The 24,120-nt window shown below is 43.6% G+C and overlaps 1 protein-coding gene across 1 annotated transcript in view; it reads left to right on the top strand.

Moving 5' to 3' along the window:
* The first annotated feature begins 751 nt into the window (after positions 1-751).
* CHRNA4 (cholinergic receptor nicotinic alpha 4 subunit) overlaps positions 752-24,120 on the top strand; it is a 75,017-nt gene continuing 51,648 nt past the window's right edge. Inside the window, exons 1-2 of the mRNA XM_032218621.1 lie at positions 752-853; positions 4,029-4,208. Coding sequence (XP_032074512.1) covers positions 752-853; positions 4,029-4,208 — 282 coding nt within the window. The remainder of the gene's footprint in view (positions 854-4,028; positions 4,209-24,120) is intronic.

The following is a 24,120-nucleotide window of genomic DNA, read 5'->3' as shown; positions in this document are numbered from 1 at the left end:
AGGGAAGGAGAAAGAGAGAGAGAGGGGGGAGAAGAAGGGAGGAACAATGAGGGAAGAAAGGAAGAAGAGCGGAGACTGGAGAGAGAGAGGAGGAAGAAAGGAGAGGGGAGGAAGGAGAGAGATGAGAAGGGAGGGAGGAAGAAAAGAAAAGGAAGGAGATGAGAAGGAGATAAGAAGGAAGAAAGGAAGGATAGAGGGGAGAAAGAATGAAAGAAACAAAGAGAGAGAGAAGCTGGAAAAAAGGAGGAGAGGGGAGCATGGAGAGAGAGGGGAGGAAGGAAGGAGAGAGATGGGAAGGAAGGAGATAGGAAGGAGATAAGAAGAAGGATGGAAGGAGAAGGGGAGAAGGAAGAAAAGAGAAAAGAGAAACAGAAAGAAAGAAAGAAAGAAAGAAAGAAAGATGGGAAGAAGCAATGAGGAAAGAAAGGAAGAAGAGGGGAGAATGGAGAGAGGAGGAGCAGAAAGGCAAGGGAAGGAAGAAGAGATGGGAAGGAAGGAAGGAAGGAAGACAGACAGACAGACAGACAGACAGACAGATAGACAGACAGACTAAGAGTGAAGATTCCGTCAAAAGAAGCCTGCATGGGAAATCCTTCTTGGCTTCTCCAAATCGGCCAGCTGTTTTAGGGATCTTGTCACTTAGCTCACACTTCCCATTTGCAAAACCTTGTTCACTTTTCAATATAGATCTACCGTGTGATTCTCCCTTTATTTTGCGTGAGCTTTTCGGCATATTTGATGAGTCTTGAGAATGGCTTTTTGTAAGGAGCAGATATATTTGGCTCCCAATCGAATGCTGCAGCTCGGAAACCTCACCAAGATGACCCAGGTCACAATTCCCTTTCGGGGTGGGGTGAGTAAGGATGGATCAGGGGCCTAAAGCGAGGTGAACTCTGCCCCTGTTGCACCAATCAAGCTTTTTGTAGGTTGGGACTTGCACTATTTCCCCCATTACAGCTTCACACTCTCTGAGCCGGCTGCCTGTGTCGGTAGCCACAACGGTTTTGTGCTGCAGAGAGTGACAAGCACTGAATGGGTCTTTCCAGAGCAAGGCAAGCCCCTGTCTGGAGCTTTTCAGCTGCTACTTGAACAACTGAAATTGTGTTGCTTTTGTGGTTGGTTCCGATAACAGCACTTCGGATTGTTGCTCTCAATGGAAGCTTGAGTCTCAAAGCTCTCTCTCCCCGCCTCTCTCCCTCCCTCTCTCCCTCTGTGTGTGTGTGTGTTTGTGTGTGTGTGTTTGTGTGTGTGTGTATTATTTGGCAGACCTGTCCCTTTTAACCACCTTATTTCACACTTGCAGCCATAACCGTTTTGCAAATCAAGGTAACAGGCCTGAAAAATTTATTCCACTTGCAACTTGGATTTTTCATTAATCTAGGAGCAGAATTAATGAAACGACAGCCCATTTTAACAGAGTCTTGGAGGTTTTGGACTACATATCCCATTCCTCAAAGCACCTTTTGAGAACTCTGGCTATCCTGTAGCTGCACCTATGCCAATGAATGATAAGTTTATAAAATTCTATAAGCATTGGACCTATCTAAGACTACTCCCAGAAGCTAACATATGGTAGTTGCGCTACGTGGCACGACAAAACCGCGCTCGACTAAAGCGCACCTGATTAAACTGCGTCGCTGACGTCATCAGCAGGGCGACAACAGCGAGCGCGGAGAAAGAAGGGCGCTTTAAATAGCGCTTTGAAAGCAAGCCGATTCACGTTAAGGTAAGGGTTAGGTTTAGGGTTAGGTTTAGGGTTAGGTTTAGGGTTAGGTTAAGGGTTAGGGTTAGGGTTAGGGTTAGGGTTAGGGTTAGGGTTAGGTTAGGTTAGTAGGTTAGGTTTAGGGTTAGGTTTAGGGTTAGGTTAAGGGTTAGGTTAAGGGTTAGGTTTAGGGTTAGGTTTAGGATTAGGTTAGGGGGGTTAAGTTTAGGTTTAGGGGTTAATTTTAGGTTTAGCGTTTACAGGGTGCTTTTTTCTCCGCGCTGTTGTCACGCTGTGATGACGTCAGGTACGCGGTTTCGTCGAGCGCCCTTTAGTCGAACGCGGTTTTGTGGTGGAAACCCACCGCTAAGGCAAGATGATTATTTTAAACCATGGTTTGTTGAATAAGAGAAGGGGGCAAGGAACAGACATCACACTAAGCCAAAACAAAATAAGCCACTTTTATGGCTTACTAGTGGATCCCCCAATATTGAGTCCATCAAAATCTCACTTCCCTCTTTAAAAAGAGAGGTAGTTTGGTGTAGTGGTTAAAGCAGTTGGCTGCTTTAACCACTACAGAGACTGTAGCAGAGACTGTGAGTTCTAGTCCTACCTTAGGTGTGAAAGCTGACTGGATGACTTTGGGTCCATCACCAATTCTAGTCTTGTTTTAGGCATGACTATTGACTGGTTGACCTTGGGTCAATCACCAGCAAATTATGAGTTCTAGTCCCGCTTTAGGATAAAACAAGGTTGGGTGACCTTGGGCCAATTACCAGGAGACAGTGAGTTTTAGTTTTGCCTTAGGCAAGAAAGCCATCTGGGTTACTTTGAGCCAATCACCAGGAGACAGTGAGTTCTAATCCCACCTTAGACAAGAAAGCTGTCAGGTTGACTTTGAGCCAATCACCAGGAGACAGTGAGTTCTAGTCCCGCCTTAGACAGGAAAACTGTGAGGGTGACTTTGAGCCAATCACCAGGAGACAGTGAGTTCTAGTTCCACCTTAGACAGGAAAACTGTGAGGGTGACTTTGAGCCAATCACCAGGAGACAGTGAGTTCTAATCCCAGGAAAACTGTCAGGGTGATTTTGAGCCAATCACCAGGAGACAGTGAATTCTAGTCCCACCTTAGACAGGAAAACTGTCAGGGTGACTTTGAGCCAATCACCAGGAGACAGTGAGTTATAGTCCCACCTTAGACAGGAAAACTGTCAGGGTGACTTTGAGCCAATCACCAGGAGACAGTGAGTTATAGTCCCACCTTGGGCTGGAAAGCCAGTTGGGTGACTTTTGAGCCAGCACCTCTTCCAGACCAACCCACCTCACAAGGTTGTTGTTGTGGGGAAAATAGGATGGGGGAAAGAGCATTAGGTATTTTCACCGCCTTAGGTTACTGATAAAGCAATAAAGGCAAGTTAAACGTCTAATAAATAAGTAAAAGAAATATGACTAGCCATGTTCACCATCATGGGTAGCTTCCCCAAAGATTTCAAAATCTGTCCACTTGCCCCAAAGTTGGGTTCTTCTTAGTACAGTGTCTGAATCCAGCCTACTTTTCACCTTAAAGTTGGTGCTTTCCTTTTGAATAACCAGAGTGTAGAATAGCTTCCAAAAGTAAAAACAAAAACAATAAATATGGAAAGGAGAAGCATTTCTAAATTAAATCAGTACCTACCACATTGCTTCAGTTGCAGCCATCGCTGAGGGGCTACCACAAAGAAGAGGGGGGGGGGTTGTCAACCTATTCTCCAAAACATCTGCAGGCAGAACAAGAAGCAACGCGGGGGAAAACTCATCAAGGAGAGAAGCAACCTAGAACTGAGGAGGAATTTCCTGACACTTAGAACAATTAATCAGTGGAACAACTTGCCTCCAGAAGTTGTGAATGCTCCAACACTGGAAGTTTTAAAGAAGAGATTAGTAAACTATTTGTCTGAAATGGTATAGGTTTCCTGCCTGTGCAGAGGTTAGACTAGAATGTGTGTCAGCAACCTGTGGCTCCGGAGCCACATGCGGCTCTTTTCTCCCTCTGCTGCGGCTCCCTGTCGGGTGATTCCACCCTGTTTCCCACAGAAAAGAAAACACCGGGAGCCACAAAACCTGCGTAGGCATGACTGGTGTGTGTGTGTCATGTGACTGGGTGAGAGTGAGTGACGTTGAATTGGCCATGCGCACCCAGGTTTTGTGGCTCCCGGTGTTTTCTGTGGGAAATGGGTCCAAATGGCTCTTTGAGTGTTTAAGGTTACTAGAAGATCTCCAAGGTCCCTTCCAACTCTGTTATTCTATTATTCTGCTAGTTACATTAAAATGTGTGATAATGTATAGATCCTATGGATTTCTGTTTTCTCCACAGCTCTTGGCCATGTAGAAACCCGGGCGCATGCTGAGGAACGCCTCCTGAAGAAACTTTTCTCTGGATACAACAAATGGTCCAGGCCAGTTGCTAATATTTCCGATGTTGTCATCGTGCGTTTTGGATTGTCCATTGCTCAGCTTATAGATGTGGTAAGTACGGCTGGAATTAATTCCATGAGTCTGTTTGGTGAGGGTGGCTAGAGGTGACCTCTCTTCTCGCAGGTTTGAATTTCTAAGTGGACCTTCACACACACACACACACACACACACACACACACACACACACAGACACAGACACACAGACACACAGACACACAGACACAGACACAGACACAGACAGAGGAATCCAAAACAGGAAGTGCCAAAGGAGGGTCAGAACATTACTTAGGGCAGTATTTCTCAACCGTGGCCATTTGAAGATGTGTAAACTTCCATTCCCAGAATTCCCCCATTGCTGGCTGAGGAATTCTGGGAGTTGAAGTCTACACATCCTCCAGTGGCCAAGGTTGAGAAACATTTCTGTTACAATGTCAATCTAGAACCTGTGGCATGCGTGCCAGCTGATTTTCAGGTCTCCGTCTCACCCCTGCGGGAGACAGGAGCACAAGTGCAGGGGAGGAGTGGCGGAGTGGCGCCCCCATGCCTTAGTTCCAGGAAGCTTCAGGGAGGCCTGCTAGGCCCAAAACGGGGCATGGAGGGGTCACGTGCATGCGCAGGGGGAGCGCGGGAGGCCGTGTGCATGTGCAGGGGTGGCGGGGGGCATGTGCGCATGCGCCAGGGGTGGGAAGCATTGCATTGTGGGTGTGGGCACACACGCACGCCTTGTCGCATGCACACGTTCGATTTCGGCACACGAGGGGAAAAGGCTTAGCCATCACTGACCTAAAATTTGGTACAACTCGACGTCTTAGTGAATACAACATCCACAACAAATATTTTCCCCAAAAGTATAGGTAGTCCTTGACTTACAACCGTTCATTTAGGGACTGTTCAAAGTTACAATGGCACTGGATGAAGTGACTTACGACCGTTTTTCACAGTTACGATCTTTGCAGCATGGTCACATGATCAAAATTCAGATGCTTGGCAACTGGTTCATACTTATGACCGTCGCTGTGTCCCAAGGTCAGGCGATCCCCTTTTGTGACCTTCTGACAAGCAAAGTCAATGGGAAAGCAAGATTCGCTTAATGACTTAATGACTAGGTTACTAATTTATCAAATGCAATGTTTCACTTAACAACTGTGTGCAAGAAAAGTCCGAAAATGGGGCAAAATTCACTTAACACATGTCCGGCTTAACAGCAGAAATGTTGGGGTCCCTTGTGGTCGCAAGTCGAGGACTACCTGTGTTATTAAAAAATAAAGATTGGTCTGGTTGAATTGGATTCTTGGTGGAACCCATAATGTGAGGAAAATATCTTTGATATATTTTCTATATATTTAAAAAAATGGTCTATGATCAACAAAAAATATCTCTTTATTTACACTTGTGCAAGTGGATTTTCGGAAAAGAGAGAATACTTAGGGCGATAGGTGAGACTTAAATACACAAGTTGTAGTCTCATACAATTACATTAATGTACTTGGCGTAATCAGTAACAATACCTTGCCAATATTGACAATAGTTGGCAATAATTAAGCTTCAGCCCAAAAACAGATCTTCCATGTTCTTCCTTGTAAAGTTTCCCGTTCACATGCATGTCAACAACGCATGATATTTTTATTTTATTTTTTTCAGCAGATTTTTTAAAATTATTTTTTCCCTTCTACAACACCTTACAGTCATTACGTCAACATTGTTATGTCATCATACCTGTACATGTATATAATATTTCGCTTCTATATTTACACACCTTTATACACAGTTCTATATATATTTATATATATATATATATATATATATATATATATATATATATATATATATATATATATATATATATATATATATATATTGTTTTTTGGCTTAATTAATTTTATTCTTGTTTTGCAGCCTTTTGTACCAATTGTTCCAAATTTCATAATATTCCGACTCTTCTTTATCTTTTAATTTCAGTGTTAATTTGTCCATCTCTGCACAATCCAAAGTTTTTTTTTTTTTATCACTAATTCATCCGAGGGGGTATTATTTTGTTTCCAGCATTGGGCAAATGCTATTCTAGCTGTAGTTAGCAGATGTACTTAATATGTACTTAATTTTCTTTGTATATTTCCCTTTGATTATTCCCAGTAGAAAGATTTCGGGTTTGTATTTTATCTGTTCTCCTGTAATTTCTTGCACCCGTTTCCAAATTTTTGTCCAATATTTTTGTGTTTCCGGGCAGGTCCACCATATGTGATAATAAGTCCCTTGTATTTTTTTACACTTCCAGCAGGTCGGCTTCATGTTTGAGTACATTTTTTTTAATGCACATTTTTTTTAAACTATACAAAATTCCCCTTTATTTCTGAGGTTCCCGTATTCTGACAATAACAAGATAATTACCAAACTTCCTGAATCCTTAGTGAGAGGACTTCCAAATTCCCATCTGGGATATTCTTGATGAAATCAGAGTGACCTAAGCTGATATGACCCAAGCATAACATGTTTGTTCCAGCTAGTACTTTTCCAGCTTAAGCAAGCTAAATAGATATGTATTGCAAGATCTCATTCAAAATGGAATCTGTGAGGTTCATTTCTTTTTAGACAAACAATTACGATCCTGTTTCTCTCACATACGGTTTTCTTGGCAGTGTTGGGGAAAAACGAGTGTCTCCTTCTAACATATTTTTTTCCAGCTTTCCAATTGATTATTCCCAATCTGACCACTGTCAGATCTGACCTTCCTTAACTTCCAAGATCAGTGAAGTTCAACTTGCTACTCTAATCGCAGATTTTTTATTTTATTTCGGGGGCCTAGATTTCTTTTGGGCAAGAAAATGATTGGAAGTACCTTTACGCCTAAGAATAAACAGAATTCTTCTTGTAATTTAGTGTGGTTTTTTTTTTAAAAAAAAGGAACAGACAAGTAGAATTATGGCTGGGTTGAAGTTTGAAATCTGACTCCTAGAAAGAGTGCAAAGAAAAGCGAGATAATAAGAGGTCTGGAGGCTGAATTGTGTGATGAACGGTTGAGGTAGCTAAATATGTCCAGTCTATTGAAGAGAAGGATTAGAGATGACATGATAGCTGTCTTCCAGTATTTGAGGGGCTGTCACAGAGAAAAGGGGATTGACTTATTCTCCAAAGCAGCAGAGGCAGTGGTGGGATTCAGCCAGTTCGTTCCTATTCGGGAGAACCGGTTGGTAACTTTCTAAGCAGTTCGGAGAAACGGTTGTTGGAAGAAATCTTTTGTTTTTCCCCACTTTACAGGGCTAATCCTGTAAGGAAGGCAGGAGGGAAACATTCTGGTGTTGTTTCTAGCCTCATCTTTATTGCCCTGCTTATAGAAACTGCCTCTCCAGTTAACCCTTATTGCCATTGTAACAACTAAGGCGAAGTGCCCATCGATCTGAGTGACATTGACTTGGCCACGCCCACATGATCACATGACCACTGAGCCCCGCCTACCCAGTTGGTCATTAGGGCAGAGAACTGGTTGGTAAATTATTTGAATCCCACCACTGATCAGAGGGCAGGACAAGAAGTGATGGGTGTTCATCCCAAATTGTGTAGTTAAAAGTCTGTAGAGATTCTCAGTCATCCAAGTTATGGTTGTCCCAAAGATGCTTTTTTCAGGAGGTAACTGGATTTTCTTGTAAAAAAACAAGAAGATGTTTCACTTCTCACCCAGGAAGCTTCTTCAGCTCTGACTGGATGGTGGGGAATGGAAGGATTTATACTCCTTGCAGACGGCTGGTCATTTGCATCCTTTTAGAGGGTCGTTGACAGTGGTGGGTTCCGGATTCTGTTGCAACAGGTACGGTTGCAACGGGGCCCGGCATCCTCCACATGAATGCACGCAACATGTGCGCAGCATATTCATGTGTCTTACCCTCCAGTGATGCCTTTGCGAGCCTCTGCCATGCTCTAGCTGCTCGACGGAGCATCACACAGGCGCTGTATGCGCCATGCACGGAAGTGCCGAAGAGTTTAAAGACCGGTAAGGATGATGGGCGGGCAGGTGGGTCTGGTGTTCCGGGCAGGCACCGGTACAACCGTACCAGGGCGAACCGCCTGCAACCCACCACTGGTCACTGAGGCCACTTGGAGGTTTAACTGTGTGGTGTTCCTGGTTCCTATAGTCTGCAATTTTTCCCCCCATGTGAAAATCCATTCCTACTCCTACACTATTCCAATGGTGTTCACCCCAAATTGTGTAGCTACCAGTGGGTAGAGATTCACAGTCACCCAGGTTGTGGTTGTTCCCAAAGATGCTTTTTTTCAGGAGGCAACTGGACTTTCTTGTCTTTTTTTTCTTTCTTTTGAAGATGTTTCACTTCTCATCCAAGAAGCTTCTTCAGCTCTGACTGGGTGGTGGGGAATGGAAGGATTTATACTCCTTACAGACAGCTGGTCATTTTGATCCTTTTGGAGGATCGTTTAGAGGGTTCCCCATTGACTTTGCTAATCAGAAGGTCACCAAATGGGAACACTTGACCGGGAGCACTGTAGCCGTCATAAATATGAGCCAGTGATCAGGTGTCTGAAGTTTGATTGCATGACCATGGGTATTGTAGCCCGCCAGTGGCCAGAAGAGCTGGCAACATATACGGTTAGTGAGGAGTTGGGGAGGAACCTGGGCCAGTCCTGGAGTCTGGGGAAGGCTCTGATGTGGGCTCTGTGTCGGAGGCAGAGAGGGGGCCAGACCTTCAGAGTCAGACATCAGGGAGGTAGATGAACAGCTAGAGCCTGTTCCCAGTGTGCAAATGCACAGAGTTGCCAGACGAAAGGAACAGCTAAAGAACGGGGTTGACATGGGAGTAAGGCCACAGGTGGACGATGAGTGGCCCCTCCCAGAGGGAATAAAAGAGGAGCAAAAGGGGAGTGGAGTTTGCAGGATACCATTAGTTCGCTTAATTGGTTCGTGACTCTCTGAGACTCCTTGCAGATATCGGCCTGGCAGCTCTCCAAGCCAGATAAGGTCTGTGACTGTAAATCCTCCCTTGACAGACTTTGCTGGATGTGAATGAGAAGAATTCATAGTAAATTAACAAAAGGGTTTTTTGTCAGGACAAGGAGTTTGCTTCATGCTTTTGAAGAAAGATCCTGAGTCCATTTTTCAGTGCCGTTTTAACTTTGAACGGTCATTAAACAAACTGTTGTAAATCAAGGACTACCTGTACTCTGAGGTACTGTCATGAAATAAAGCTGTTGGCGGTTTGTTTTAGAAAGGTTCTCATCCAGACAGGAAAAAAGTGTGAAGTGTTCACTTTTGTCGTGATGGGGAACTAGAAGGACTCGAGGGGACGAACGTATCTGCTTTGATTTCTAGCAAGGGCCTGTTTCTATGCTCTTCAGGGCAGCCATTTTGTGAGAGAGCCCGTGACCAAGTTCTCAATTCTAAATGTGCCCAGTCACTCCTGAAAAAAGTTTTGGAGGCTTGGCAGAATTGTTTTAATAATTGAGAATTGATGGAATTGATAGGCTTCCTAGTGAAGGCTGCAGATTAATCACGCAACAGAAATGGGACAGCATGCGTAATATATGAGGCTGGGAAGCTGAAAGCCAACAGTTTCATTTTAGAACAGTTTGAGCTTCCTGAAATTAATGTTGTTGTTGTTTTTTTAAAAAAATGGAGAGTACAGAAATCTCCAGTGAAATTTTTAAGGCTTAGAATGGTGGTGTCAGCCGAGACGACCAATCGCTCAGATTAATCACTGCTGTGCAATTGCTGTGATTAAACTATTTCTGAAGGAAGCATGGAAAACTGGGTTCCCCTGTGGAAATTTAGTGTAAATGAGAATTTTGGAGAGGGGGGAAGGGAAAGGAATAAGAAAGGAAGAGAAGAGATAGGAGGAGAGGAAGGGAGTGGAGGGGAGGAGAGGAGGAGAGGAGAAGGAAAAGGAAAGGAAAGGAGGACCAGAGGAGGGAGAGGGAGAAGAAGGAAAGGGAAGGACCAAAAAGGAAATGAGGAGGAAGGGAAGGGAAAGGAATAAGAAAGGAAGAGAAGGGATAGGAGGAGAGGAAGGGAGCGGAGGAGAGGAAAGGAGAGGAGGAGAGGAGAAGGAAAAGGAAAGGAAAGGAGGAGCGGAGGAGGGAGAGGGAGAAAAAGGGAAGGGAAGGACCAAAAAGGAAATGAGGAGGAAGGGAAGGGAAAGGAATAAGAAAGGAAGAGAAGAGATAAGAGGAGAGGAAGGGAGCGGAGGGGAGGAGAGGAGGAGAGGAGAAGGAAAAGGAAAGGGAAGGAAAGGAAAGGAAAGAAAAGAAAAGGAGGACCGGAGGAGGGAGAGGGAGAAAAAGGGAAGGGAAGGACCAAAAAGGAAATGAGGAGGAAGGGAAGGGAAAGGAATAAGAAAGGAAGAGAAGAGATAGGAGGAGAGGAAGGGAGCGGAGGAGAGGAAAGGAGAGGAGAAGAGGAGAAGGAAAAGGAAAGGAAAGGAGGAGCGGAAGGAGGGAGAGGGAGAAAAGGGAAGGGAAGGAGCAAAAGGAAATGAGAAGGAAGGGAAGGGAAGGAATAAGAAAGGAAGAGAAGAGATAGGAGGAGAGGAGGTGAGCGGAGGAGAGGAAAAGGAGAGGAGAAGAGGAGAAGGAAAAGGAAAGGAAAGGAGGAGCGGAGGAGGGAGAGAGGAGAAAAGGGAAGGGAAGGAGCAAAAAGGAAATGAGGAGGAAGGGAAGGGAAAGGAATAAGAAAGGAAGAGAAGAGATAGGAGGAAGAGAAGGGAGCGGAGGAGAGGAAAGGAGAGGAGAAGAGGAGAAGGAAAGGAAAGGAAAGGAGGAGCGGAGGAGGGAGAGGGAGAAAAGGAAGGGAAGGAGCAAAAAGGAAATGAGAAGGAAGGAAGGAAAGGAATAAGAAAGGAAGAGAAGAGATAGGAGGAGAGGAAGGGAGCGCGAGGAGAGGAAAGGAGAGGAGGAGAGGAGAAGGAAAAGGAAAGGAAAGGAGGAGCGGAGGAGGGAGAGGGAGAGAATGAGGAAAGGGAAGGACCAAAAAGGAAATGAGAAGGAAAGGAAGGGAAAGGAATAAGAAAGGAAGAGAAGAGATAGGAGGAGAGGAAGGGATCGGAGGGGAGGGGAGGAAAGGAGAGGAGGAGAGGAGAAGGAAAAGGAAAGGAGGAGCGGAGGAGGGAGAGGGAGAAGGAAAAGGAAGGAGCAAAAAGGAAATGTGAAGAAAGGGAGGGGAAAGGAAAGGAACAAAAAGGAAAGGAACAAAAAGGAAAGGAACAAAAAGGAAAGGAACAAAAGGAAATGAGAGGGAAAGGAAAGCAGAAATAATATGGGGTGCTTTTGGTACTCCAAAGACTGAGATTTATAGATACAGTGTGTGTGTGTGTGTGTGTGTGTGTGTGTGTGTGTGTTCATGCACGTGCATGTGTGCTTTAGTGTGTTTAGTGGTGCACGCTGGGAGAGGAGAATCTTGCAATAGGCAAGTATTCCTTCTGAAGGACTGCTCCATTGATCTTTGCACAAAGTTGCCTTGTCATTTATTATGCATAAGAAGTTGAGTAACTGAAAAGTGACCTGGGAATGGTTTCAGAGTTTTTACATAAACCCACATGCAAGTCTTGTTCTCTGGCTTGAAAAAGAGACAGGGAGAGAGAGAGAGAGAGAATGTGTGTCTGTACAGAATTCTGTAATCACTGCAAGGTGAAGCCCATTCAAAAAAAGAGGCAGAGAACTGGTGAGATTGAAATTCACTGATTTCCTTTTGGAAACTGACTTCCTCTCCTTTGTCGAGATAGCCACAAGAATGTAAGATCCATGATTCTGTTGTTGTTTATTATTCAGTTCTAATAAACCAGTGTATTGTAGACCTATATAATTAGATTCGACTATACACTTAATTTTGGGAATTAGCAGAGAGACCTTTCATGTTAATTCTTTTTGTAAACTTGATCTTTCCAGCCTAGCTCCCTGATTGTGTTTCTTCTACACTTAGTCCTTCATATGACAACTGAGCCCCAAATTTCTGTTGCTAAGCGAGTTTTGCCCCCTTTTACGACCTTCTTGCCACAGTTGTTAAGTGAACCAGTGAGGTTGTTAAGGTAGTAATACAGAATAGAGTAGAGCAGAATCAAATAGAATAGAATAGATAGAATAGGACAGGACAGAACAGAATAGAATAGAATAACTTTATTGTCACTTTGATTGTACACTAATTGGCATATTCAGGAGTGGTATTCACATACCTTCCCTACCGGTTCGCAAATGTTAGCGTACGTGCATACGTGTATGTGCTCAGCCTTCCGCGCATGCGCTTTGGCTTTTTAAAAAATGCCTAAATGGAATGCCATAGAGCTGGGGGTGGGCGGGCGTGGCCAGCTGCAATTTCCAATACCGGTTCGGGCGAATCGGTCTGAATCGGCTGAATACCACCTCCGAACACATTAAAAATGAAATTTAGTTGCATACAGCTCTTAAAGGGTTTGCCACCTCCAATTTTATACCATATACACATGACAAGATAAATAAATAAACGAATACAAAACTATGTATATAGCCACATACATTATATGACACTGAGAAGGAACACAGTCTAGTTTGGATATATACGTGTTTACAATGAGAAAAATGAACCTTGTAAGTTTACCAGACCAATGGCCTAGGGAACAAATGGTAGTCCAGCTAGAAATACTTTGAAATACTCCTCCCAAGTTGTTCCACTGATTAATTGTTCTAACTGTCAGGAGCAATAGAAACAGACCATAAATTGGGCCTGTGGGGTCTCTAACAATGCTTTGAGCTCCAAGCACATAGCGCTTATAAGCAGCATCCTGAATAAAGGGAAGTGAGCTTCCTATAATCTTGTTGTTAAGTGATTCTGGTTTCCCCCATTAACTTTCCTTGTCACAAAAGGGGACCCCAGCTGGGACGTTGCAACTGTCATAAATATGAGCCAGTTGCCAAGCTTCCAAATTTTGATCACGTAACCATGAGGATGCTGCAACGGTCATAAGTGGGAAAAAGGACCATAAGTCACTTTTATTCAGTGCCGTTGTAACTGGGAAAAGTCACTAAACAAACCGTTGCAAGTTAAGGATTATCTATATCCTAATGTATGGTTTCTTGGTTTCTGGCTCGATGGCTATGGCTGTGTTCAGTGCTGACATTTTTTTGTGAATGGAATAAAGACACTAGCATACTATTCATGCTGAATCTGTTAGACTTCAGGATCTGTCAGTCTTCAGATATTACTCCCGCCAAGTGATTTAATAAAGTTGCACAATACTGTGTTGGAAGAAATGACCATCTGGGTTCAGTTCCAAGTGGGGGGGAAAAGACACGGGATTCATGGAAGTTGCTCGGAAAGAAGGTTTATTGATGATGGACAGGACCACATTGTTTGATGGGGGAGGGAAGAGATGCTGAGAGTGCCCTGGTTTTATGAATTTAGAATTAGATAGGTGATGATCGGGGGTAGGTTCCGGCCACTTCTAAGCTCTTCTATAGAAGAGGTTCCACAAATCTACAGTGCCATTTAGAACCAGTTCCAGCTTCCTCCCCCCACCCGTCCATACATCATCAAGATGAAGAGCGAGAGGAGGAATTCTGGGAGTTGAAGTCCACAAGTCCTAAAGCTGTCAAGTTTGAACACCCTTGGGTTTTTTTTTTTCTAAAGGGTTAGGGGTGCGAGGGTCTTATAACTTGACAGCTTTAAAACTTGCACACTTCAATGCCAGAGTTCCTTAACCAACATGACTGGAGGAGGAATTCTGGGAGTTGAAGTGCACAGGTCTTAAAGCTGTCAAGTTTGAACACCGCTGGGTTTTTTTTCTAAAGGGTTAGGGGTGCAAGGGTCTTGTAACATGACAGCTTTAAGACTTGCATGCTTCAAATGCCAGAGTTTCTGAGCCAACATTTTGGTTGCTAAGCAAGGGCGTTGTTAAGTGAGTTTCACCACATTTTACAAGTTGGCCATGCCCACCCAGTCACGTGGCTGGCAAGCCACTCCCACCCAGTCACGTGGCTGGCAAGCCACTCCCACCCAGTCACATGGCCAGCAATCCACTCCCACAAAGCAGGCCACACCTACAGAAGAGGTTTTAAAAATTTTTGAAACCCACCACTGGTGATGATGTAATGAAAAGGCTTTGGGATTCCTATTATGAGGTAGATCTTTGTTATATTACATGTTATAGACTGGCTCAGGTTTTAATGGCCCATTGACAAAGGTGGGGGGAGTTTCTGCCTCCCTTTTAGGAGAAATATTCCACTCTTTTTAAGATTTCCTAAAATATTTCATTTTTCTAGGAGAGGGGTGGGTGCTAACTACCTACAACTGTTAAAAGATATTATTACTACATTAAATACGTTTATGTATGTCATGGACTCTGCTGGACAGTTACCAAATGAGCAATGTTAGCAAATTCCAGGGGTTGAGAATTTGAAATTTTTTTTTAGAAAGTCTGTGGGCTTTTGGAAAATAATCCTCATTTTCATCTTTTTTCCCCTGCCATAAATGTTTATTACGTTTCATTATGAAATAAAAATGCAGGAAAAACAAAAATTAGAGAAAGAAAACAGGCAGAGAGTGGAGAAAAATATGGCAACTATGGCTTTTTTCAGTGCAGTAAAACACAAACATGATAAAACCTCAACTTTTCCCTCATACATTTCACAACATTTCCAGCTGCTTCCGTCATCACAATATCATTCTAATCCTCATCACCTAAACTCAAAGTTTCATTTCTTTTCAGTTTTTGAGCAAAAAGACCAGAAATAGTTGCCAAGTAGATTTCTTTTTCTTTTAAAGTAATTTATCAAAATATAAAATACAGACATACGAGGAAAAGTGGAAAATAAGGCTAAAATAAGGGAGGAAATGGGGAAGAGAAAAAAGTGTAGGGTAGAGAAGAAAAGAAAGAAAAAAACATTGACTTCTGACTCCTTTTGGTACTATAGAATAAGGTAATAACATGAAACCTCAACTTTAACTATTATATAATAATATAGTCGTGGAATTGTGCAGCGGCTGTCCAGATGACATGGGACACACAAACGCAAACTTGTAGTGTTTTATAAATAAAAATATATTTAACTTTAACATTTATAGCGGTCTTTGTTAGCATCTAGAAAGAAACAATAGAAGATAGTCAGGAAAACAGGGAAATCGTGAGGTAAATTTTGCAGTACACCTAGAAGAAAAAGGGAAAATCTCCCTTCGGTGAACTGAAGAAGCTTCTTGGATGAGAAGCAAAATATCTTCAAGGAAAAACAAAGTCCCGTTGTAAAAAAAAGCACCTTGGAGGGACTGAGAAAACCTAATACAGAGAATGAATAAATTGAAATTTATCCTTGGACTACCTTTATCGCATTTTTCAATCTTTGTTTAATGCTGGGGTTCCTAATTAACCTTCTACCATCACATCTCTGTTGAGTAGAATTTTAATGTACAGGTGTTCCTCGATTTAAAACAGTCCATTTAGTGACTGTTCAAAGTTACAACGGCACTGGAGGAAGTGGCTTATGGCCATTTTTCCTATTTACAACCTTTGCAGCATCCCCATCTTATCAAAACTCTGATGCTTGGCAACTGGCTCATATTTATGACGGATGCTGTGTCCCACGGTCATGTAATCAACTTTCCGGACCCTCTGATAGGCAAAGTGGATGGGGAAGCCAGATTCACTTAATAACCAGGTTACTAACTTAACAACATTGGTGATTCACTTAACAACGGTCCAGGGATGGGCTTCAAAAATTTAGCAAGGGGTTCTTTACCCGGTTGCTGGGTGGGCATGACCAAGATGGTCTCCTGCACCACAGCGGGAGGGAGGGCGTTTTTGCTCTCCTTCCCTAGGTTTTCCTCGAGCCTCCAGGAGGATGAAAACAGTCTTCCCAGGTTCCGGAAGCCTTCTGGAGGCCGGAAACGGCCTGAATGTCTGGTAGACCCATTTTTTGCCCTCCCTGATACTCCGCGTGCACCGTGCACTTACCTGCATTCCAGTGACGTGTGGTGAGGTTTATGGCTGGCGAGGGCAACATTTTTTTAGACTTGTGGACTTCAACTCCCAGAATTCCTCAGCCAGGAATGCTCAGTTCCGATTAAAGCAACAGTATTTGTTTTTCTCCTTTGCTAATATGTTTCCTTCTTTCTTTTTCTCTTTCTTCTCCTTCCCCGCCTTCCTCCTCTCTCCCTCCCTCCCCCTCTCTCAACACACACACACACACACACACACACACACATACACACACACACACAAGTTACACCAGGAGGATGAAGTTGAATTCCTCCCCCTCCAGGGGTGGGTTTCTCGCCCGTTCCGACCGGATCGGTTGGAACGAGGCCGGCGGCCTCCTCACGCACGCACGCAGCGCGCGCGTGCACGCACGCGGCGCGCGCGTGCGTACTAGCGTCTGCGCGATGCTCCAGCTGCTCCTGGAGGATCGCGCAGGCGTTCTGCGCATGCGTGGAAAGCGCGAAATTCAAAAAAACCGGGTAAGGAGCGGGCACGGGTGTGCGGGCGCGCGTGGGCGCGGGGGGGGGGCTTCGCCGTTCCCGGAAGTTACTTACTTCCGGGTTCGGCGACCAACCGGATCGCAGGGACCGGTGCGAACCGGTCGAAACCCAGCCCTGTCCCCCTCCCTCCGACCCACACGTACCTCTTCCAGCTGTTTCAGAGAGGATTTCAACTCTGCTCTTGCCTGCCATCATGAAAAGAAAAAAAATGTAAAAGGAAAAAGGCAAGAGCTGAGGTCAGGCTGGGCTAGTTGCTGCCAGAGTCACCGTGGAGTACTCTGCTTAACTGTTTAAAAAAGCCTCTAAAAAACCATCCTCTACAGGAGGAGGCAGGAGAACAACGTGCCTCACTTATGTCAGGAATTTTTCGGCTTTTAACCCTTGCTTAACTCTGCTCGAATGATCATAAAAGCCAGACGAGATGAGACACGTCGTTCTCCTGCCTCCTCCTGAAGAGGGCACTTTTTAGAGGCTTTTTTAAACAGTTAAGCACTAAGCAGAGTCATCCATGGTGACTCTGGCAGCAAACTAGCTCAGCCTGACCTCAGCTCTTGCCTTTTTCCTTTTACATTTTTTTTCTTTTCATGATGACAGTTTTGAGGCTCTGCCTCCCCTGCCTCCCCTGACTGCACGTCCCTGCTGCATTCAAAACGGGCCATGTAGGGACTTCTGAGAGGGGTGGAGTGGGCAGGGCCAGCCAGGAGTAGGATTTGTGGGGTTCTCTGAACTGCACAGAATCTTAGCTAGAAGTTTTCCCGATCCTCTGCAAACCCCCTGCAGCCCACCCCTGCAGCTGTCTCAAGAAATGTCGTAAAATGGGGCAAAACCCACTTAACAAATGTCTCACTTAACAATGGAAACTTTTGGCTCAAAAATCGTAAGTCGAGCAGTAACTCTACACACCTTCCTTAAAAATCCAAACATCAAAATGAATCCTGAAAACAGTGCAATAAAACCTTGGCAAAGGTGGATTTTTACTGCAACCATGTACAATTAAACGTTTCTTCACGCCTCTGGACTCTTGTCTGTACTTCCCCAAATGAGGCACACCTCATACTTTTGGGAGATCCTCATTTAATGCCACCATTATTAAACATTTATGGTGTTATGGCATGCTTAGGAAAATTCTAACTTGCGTGGTGGAAGTTGGCAGCAATTAGTACTGTGGTTAGAGAGTGACTTCTGTCCAACTTTAAAAACCAGTGGAGGTGTTTATGATTCATAGGCCCAAGCTTAAAGTCATCATAAAGGTGGGGGCAAGACATAGCACTTCTTTTTGAGGTTGCTATGGAGATTTGGATTTTATTTTTTGCTTTTCAGAATGGCAGAAAGTCAATGTTATTTCTTTTCAGAAGCCAATAAAAATAAAACTTTCTAAAAGAATATGAATAACTTTTCTTGTTTCGGTACTAATTGTGCATAATTTTGATAGTTGGAGAGTACTAGATTTACAACAATTTGTTTAGTGATCATTCAGAGTTACAATAGCACTGAAAAAAGCCAGGATTTTGACCATTTCTCACATTTACGCATGGTCCCATGATGACAATTTGGATGCTTGGCAACTTTGATTCATATTATGACGGTCACAGTGTCCTGGGGGGTCATATGGGTCGTCATTTGCAAACCTCTGACAAGAAAATCAATGGGGAAGCCAGATTCACTTAACAGCCCATGTTTACTACCTTAAAAACTGCAGTGATTCACTTAACAACTGTGGCAAGAAAGGTGGTGAAACGGGGCAAAATTCACTTAACAAATGTCTCACTTAGCAACAGAAATTTCAGGCTCAAGTGTGGTCATAGGTCGGGGACTATTTGTACCTCTTAATACAAGGTGAACCAAAAATGGCAAAATGTTTAGTAAATATGTCTGCCAAATGTTGAAAATGTAATCAGACCCCCAGGTATTTATTATCATATGTGGGGATTTTATGAAGTAAGAAAATATTGGAAGAACATACATACTTGGTTGGAAAAGGTGATTAAGCAACATATAGAATAGATCTGAAACCAGAAATATTTTTCTTGGGTATAATGCCGGAGTGTTCTGATGAAAGGACTATATATTTAGTTTTGCATGTATTGACAGCAGTAAGGATTGTATTTGCACATATGGGAAAATGAGAACACTCCCTCAGATGAGGATGTAATTTGAAAAATATTAGGCTGTGCAGAGATGGATAGATTGGACTTTTAAAATAAAAGACAAAGAAGGTACAGAATATTACTTGACATGGAATAGATTTTTAGGAGTGGTTAGAGAGAAGCATATAGAAATTAGATGAAGGAAGATGATTGCTATGTATGAATTAAATATAAGGATGGTTTATAATCATAAGTATGCCAATATAATTAACCCGAATTATGAATAAGCTAATATAAAGAGAAATTGAACCAAAACTATCCTGTTATATTATTGCTTTTGTTACTAGTATATACTAGTACTAGTTAATATTTTGTTTTGTTTCTCTCTTTATTTTTCTTTTGTAAAGATATACCCTGACAATACACTGTATTCAAAATGTTTATGAATTAAACAAAACAAACAAACAAAGTGAACCAGATACACACCTCTTGTCAATTACATTGTCTTCGCATAGTAGCAGAAATTTGGGCTCAATTGGAGTTTGTAAATCCAGGCTACCTGTATGAGCAGCCCAGTGAGGGATTTCAGCCAACTCGCACTATTCGGGAGAACCGGCTGTTAACTTATGAGCAGTTCGGAGAACCGGTTGTTGGAAGAAATCTCCTTTGGTTTTTCCTCCACTTTACAGGGCTATCCTGTAAGGAAGGCAGGAAGGAAACATTCTGGTGCTGTTTCTAGCCTGATCTGTTATTGCCCTGCTTACAGAAACCGCCTCTCGGTTAACCCTTATGACATTGTCACAGCTAAGGTGAAGCGCCCATCGACCTGAGTGACATTGAGTGGCCACATCCAAACAGTCACATGACCACCGAGCCCCGCCTACCCAGCTGGTCATTAGGGCAAAGAACCCGTTGTTAAATTATTTGAATCCCATCACTGGAGTAGCCTGTCAAAGAGAAGGATTAAGGAGGGGCATGATTGCTATTTTCCAGCACTTGAGGGGACTGTCACAGAAAATAAGAGATTTGAATTATCCTCTAAAGTACTACAGACCAGAACAATAAGTAATGGGTGGAAGCTAATCAAAGAGAGATCCAATCTAAAAATAAGGAGAAATTTTTGTAGTGAAAACCATTGATCTATATTGAATAACTTTCCTCCTGGAGTTGTGGCCGCCTCCATCATTGGAGCTTTTCAAAATAGACTAGACAAGCACTTAACCAGGCTGGTATATAGGTCTTCTGCCTTCAGCAAGGGGGTTGGACTAGAAGACCTCTGAGGTCCTTTCCAGCCCTATGGTTCTATGTTCTATCTGAAACGTTTTAGAAAACGTGGTGTCGATATTGTAGTCGGTGAACCTTTGTCTTTAATTCCATTCTCCAAAAAGTCATTAAATAACATTGCTGCTTACTAAGTAAAAAAATAATAATAATTTCCACTTAAAGCTCGTGGAACATCATGTTTCCTAACTAATGGACAGTGCTTGAATGTTTTCTTTATGTTTCCCCCTCGGGCTATGTTTATCCAATATTCCCTGAATAATAACAATAATGTTATGTACATATCTCAAATGATTCTAAAAAAATACAGGCCTCCGCTGGGTTTCGGCTTCATATCAGATAGCTGCCCTTGCTAATCTGTTTGCCTTCAAATACAGTTAACTGCTCACAGGCACTTCGCGGGCGGGGATGATGAGATTTGAGCCCAACTGCAGGGCAGCATGGGAGCTGTTGTAGCATCCTTCTACTGCCCTTGTTTTTAACAGAATTTCAGAATAACAGAGTTTGAAGGAACCTTGGAGGTCGTCTAGGTCCACCCCCTGCTCAAGCAGGAGATCCCACACTATTCCAGACAAATGTCTGTCCAGTCTCTTTTAAAAGCCTCCAGTGATGGAGCACAACTTCTGGAGGCAAGCTATTCCACTGATTAATTGCTGGTTATTGGTTAATTGTTAAGTACTGGTTAATTATTAATAGCATGGCACTCGTTCTCGTGAAACTAAAGAGAGGGACGTCTATTTAGACTTGCAAGATTCTATTATTGTAATTTTATAATACAATTAGAATTAACATTCATAACTGGCTTCTAGTTGGGTATACCTTGAAGGGCTGACAGTCATCCTCCTTTCCACTGGTTTATTGTTCTCACTGTCAGAAAAAAATTCTCCTTATTTCTAGGTTGCTCCTCTCCTTGCTCAGTTTCCACCCATTAACTTCTTGTTCTGCCTTCAGGTGCTTTGGAGAATAGCTTGACCCCCTTCTTCTTTGTAGCAGCCCTGAGATATTGGAATGTTTTAGCCTCCAGCCCGTCAAGCCTCTGCTTCGCTATTTGCTTTCAGCTGCCATTGAAACGGGGAGGGGGTGCCTGGTATTTGGGAGGGGAAGATTTGGTACAGGAGAGATTGTTAAAAAGAAGTTTTGTTCTCACCATCTACTGCGCATGCTGAAGACTGGTGTTTAGAGTTGGTCAGGCCAACCGTCCTGCATACCACCTCGATGATGCTCCTTGCAGATGAAACCCACATGACACCTGAGGGATTTTTAGTTTGGACAATGGGGTGGGGGGTTACCAGGAGGGAGGGGGTTGGACAAATATTGATACGTATGATTTTGCGCGCTTTTTGCCTCAGACCTTGCTTTGCTTAGCTTGCTATCTTTTCATAACCAGCAAAAGCCGAGGTGGCGCAGTGGTTAAATGCAGCACTGCAGGCTACTTCAGCTGACTGCAGTTCTGCAGTTTGCTGTTTCAAATCTCACCGGCTCAAGGTTGACTCAGCCTTCATCCTATCCGAGGTGGGGTAAAATGAGGACCTGGATTGTTGGGGGCAATATGCTGACTCTGTAGACTGCTTAAAGAGGGCTGAAAGCCCTATGAAGCGGTATATAAGTCTAACTGCTATTGCTATTGCTAAAGTACTCTTAATTCTGCAAAATTGAGTTAAGTGGTTTCTTTCTTGTTGCTGAGGGAGGCCGGTTTGACAATCCCCTTTTCAACTTTATTGCTATTTTCTGCACTCTTTCCAGAGTCTCAACATCTTCGTTTACAATATGGTGACCAAAAACGGATGCAGTATTCTAAGTGTGATCTTACCAAGCTTTATAAAGTGGTACTAACACTTCACGTGATCTTGATTCTATCCCAGTTAATGCAACCTAGGGATTGCATTGGCTTTTGGGGGTGGGGGGGCTGTTACCACACACTAGCTGGTTCAGATCTAAGTGATTGGCCACTAGGACTTCCAGGATCCCTCTCGCAATTAACTCTATGAGCAAGGTTTCACCTAATCTGTATCTGTACATTTGGTTTTCTTGCTTTTGAAGTGTCCCAAATCCTACTCTACCTAAATGAGGGGTTGAAGTAAGTGATTTTTGTCCTGTTGAAGTTCTTCTCTGCAACAATCAAACTGAGCCAAAATTTATTACAGGTAGTCCTCATCTTCAACCATTCAAAGTGACAATGGGACTGATAAAAGTGACAGGAACATTTTTCACACTTACAACTGTTGAAACATTCCCATGATGACGTGTGTTGTGGCCCTCCAGCTGCCAGCAGAACTGGTGGCAGACTCAGAGGATGAGGAGATTGGGGAGGAATTTGGGCCAGTTCTGGAGTCTGGGGAAGGCTCTGATGAGGGCTCTGTGTCAGACACAGAGATAGGGTCAGGCCATCTGACATTTCCCAGCCACTTTGGAGGCTGAGATGAGTGGGGAGGAAGAACAGCTGGGGCCTGTTCCAGATGCCATGTATGTGCAGAGCTGTTAGGAGAGGTGAACAATGGGAGGACAAGGAGTTGGGACTCAGGAAGCAAGGCACACGTGGAGGCTGAATGGGCACCCATCCCTGGCTGGGAATAAATAGAAGCAAAGGGGAGTGGTTGCGTAGGAGAAAACAGTTCGTATTCTGAAGATTTTGCTCAATGTGTTTTGTGCCACAAAGACTACTTGCCAGACTTAATTTGCAGCCTTTCAGCTGGGAGCTCACAACCTTGCACTTATTGCAAGTAACTGGTAAGGTCTTTTGCTGCATTTAACTCCTTGCAAGATTCTTGCTTGGACTTCAGCGGGGAATGCAATTAATTCACAAGAGGTAAATAGAGAGGGTTTTTTTTTGTGACAAGGAGTCTGTTCTAGCTTCTGCTAAGGGCTGGTTCAGAACAACGCAATCAAAATTCAAATGCTTGACACCTGGCATAGATTTATGATGGTTGCAGGGTCCCACGGTAAAGTGATCCCATTTTATGACCTTCTGAACAGCAAAATCAATAGGGGAGCCAGATTCATTTAACAACCATGTTACTAACTTAATAATTGCAGTTATTCACATAACAACTATGGCAAGAAAGGTCATGGGGAAAGCTCACTGAATAACTAACTGTCTTGTTTAGCAATGGAAATTTTGGGCTCAATTGTGATTGTAAGTCAAGGACTACCTGTAAACAGAGCAAACCTCACTCCTTTTTGGCATTGATGATGTTACCTAGTTGGGCAATGAAACGTCTTGTTCTGACAGTTAGAACAATTAATCAGTGGAACAGAAGAAGTCTTTAAGAAGAAGTTGGATAGTCATTTGTCGGAAACAATATAGGGTTTTGTGCCTCGGCAGGGGGTTGGACTAGAAGACCTCTAAGGTCCCTTCCAACTCCGCTATTGTATTGTATTGGAAGACCTAGGCTTCCCCAGCAGCATGAAGCCAGTCCTTGTCCCGATAAACCCCTTTTATTTAATTTACAGTGAACTCCTCTCCAGCAAAGTCTTTCCTCCCCCACAGTCTTTCAAGATAGTTCACAATTACCGACCTTTTCAGGCTTGGAGAGTGGCCAGGCCGATATCTTTCAGACGCCGCAATACTTGGCAAGAATGTAGGAATGAACTAATTGTCCCCTGCAAACTCCACTCCCCTTTCGCTCCTCTTTATTTCCTCTGGGAGGGGCCATTCATCGTCCACCTGTGGCCTTACTCCCGAGTCAGTCCTTGTTCCTTTGCTGTTCCTTTCATCTGGCAACTCTGCGCATGCGCACACTGAAAACAGTCTCCAGCTGTTCGTCTGACTCACTGCTGTCTGACTCCGCAGGCAGCTGAGAACTGCCAGACGGCCTTGGCCCCCTCTCTGCCTCTGATGCAGAGCCCTCATCAGAGCCTTCCCCAGACTCCAGGACTGGCCCAGGTTCCTCCCCAACCTCCACACTATCCGATTCTGCTGCCAACTCCGCTGGCCACTGGCAGGCCACAACCTGTCTGCAAAAAAAAACCCCGATAAGCTCCGAGAGCATCAAGAACCCCACAAAATCTGGTGTGCTAAAAGAAGTATTTTATCTTTGTATTTTATAAATCTTCTCCTGGTTCCCTATATAAAGAAACCCAGAATGCCAAGGAGAAAATTGCCGTAGGACTTAATCCCGTTTTTTTTTTTCAGTGAAAAGAGCTACTGTATGAATAT

Source organism: Thamnophis elegans, chromosome 5, assembly GCF_009769535.1.
Source record: "Thamnophis elegans isolate rThaEle1 chromosome 5, rThaEle1.pri, whole genome shotgun sequence".
Classification (NCBI taxonomy): Eukaryota; Metazoa; Chordata; class Lepidosauria; order Squamata; family Colubridae; genus Thamnophis; species Thamnophis elegans.
This window is presented reverse-complemented; position numbering and strand designations above follow the sequence as displayed.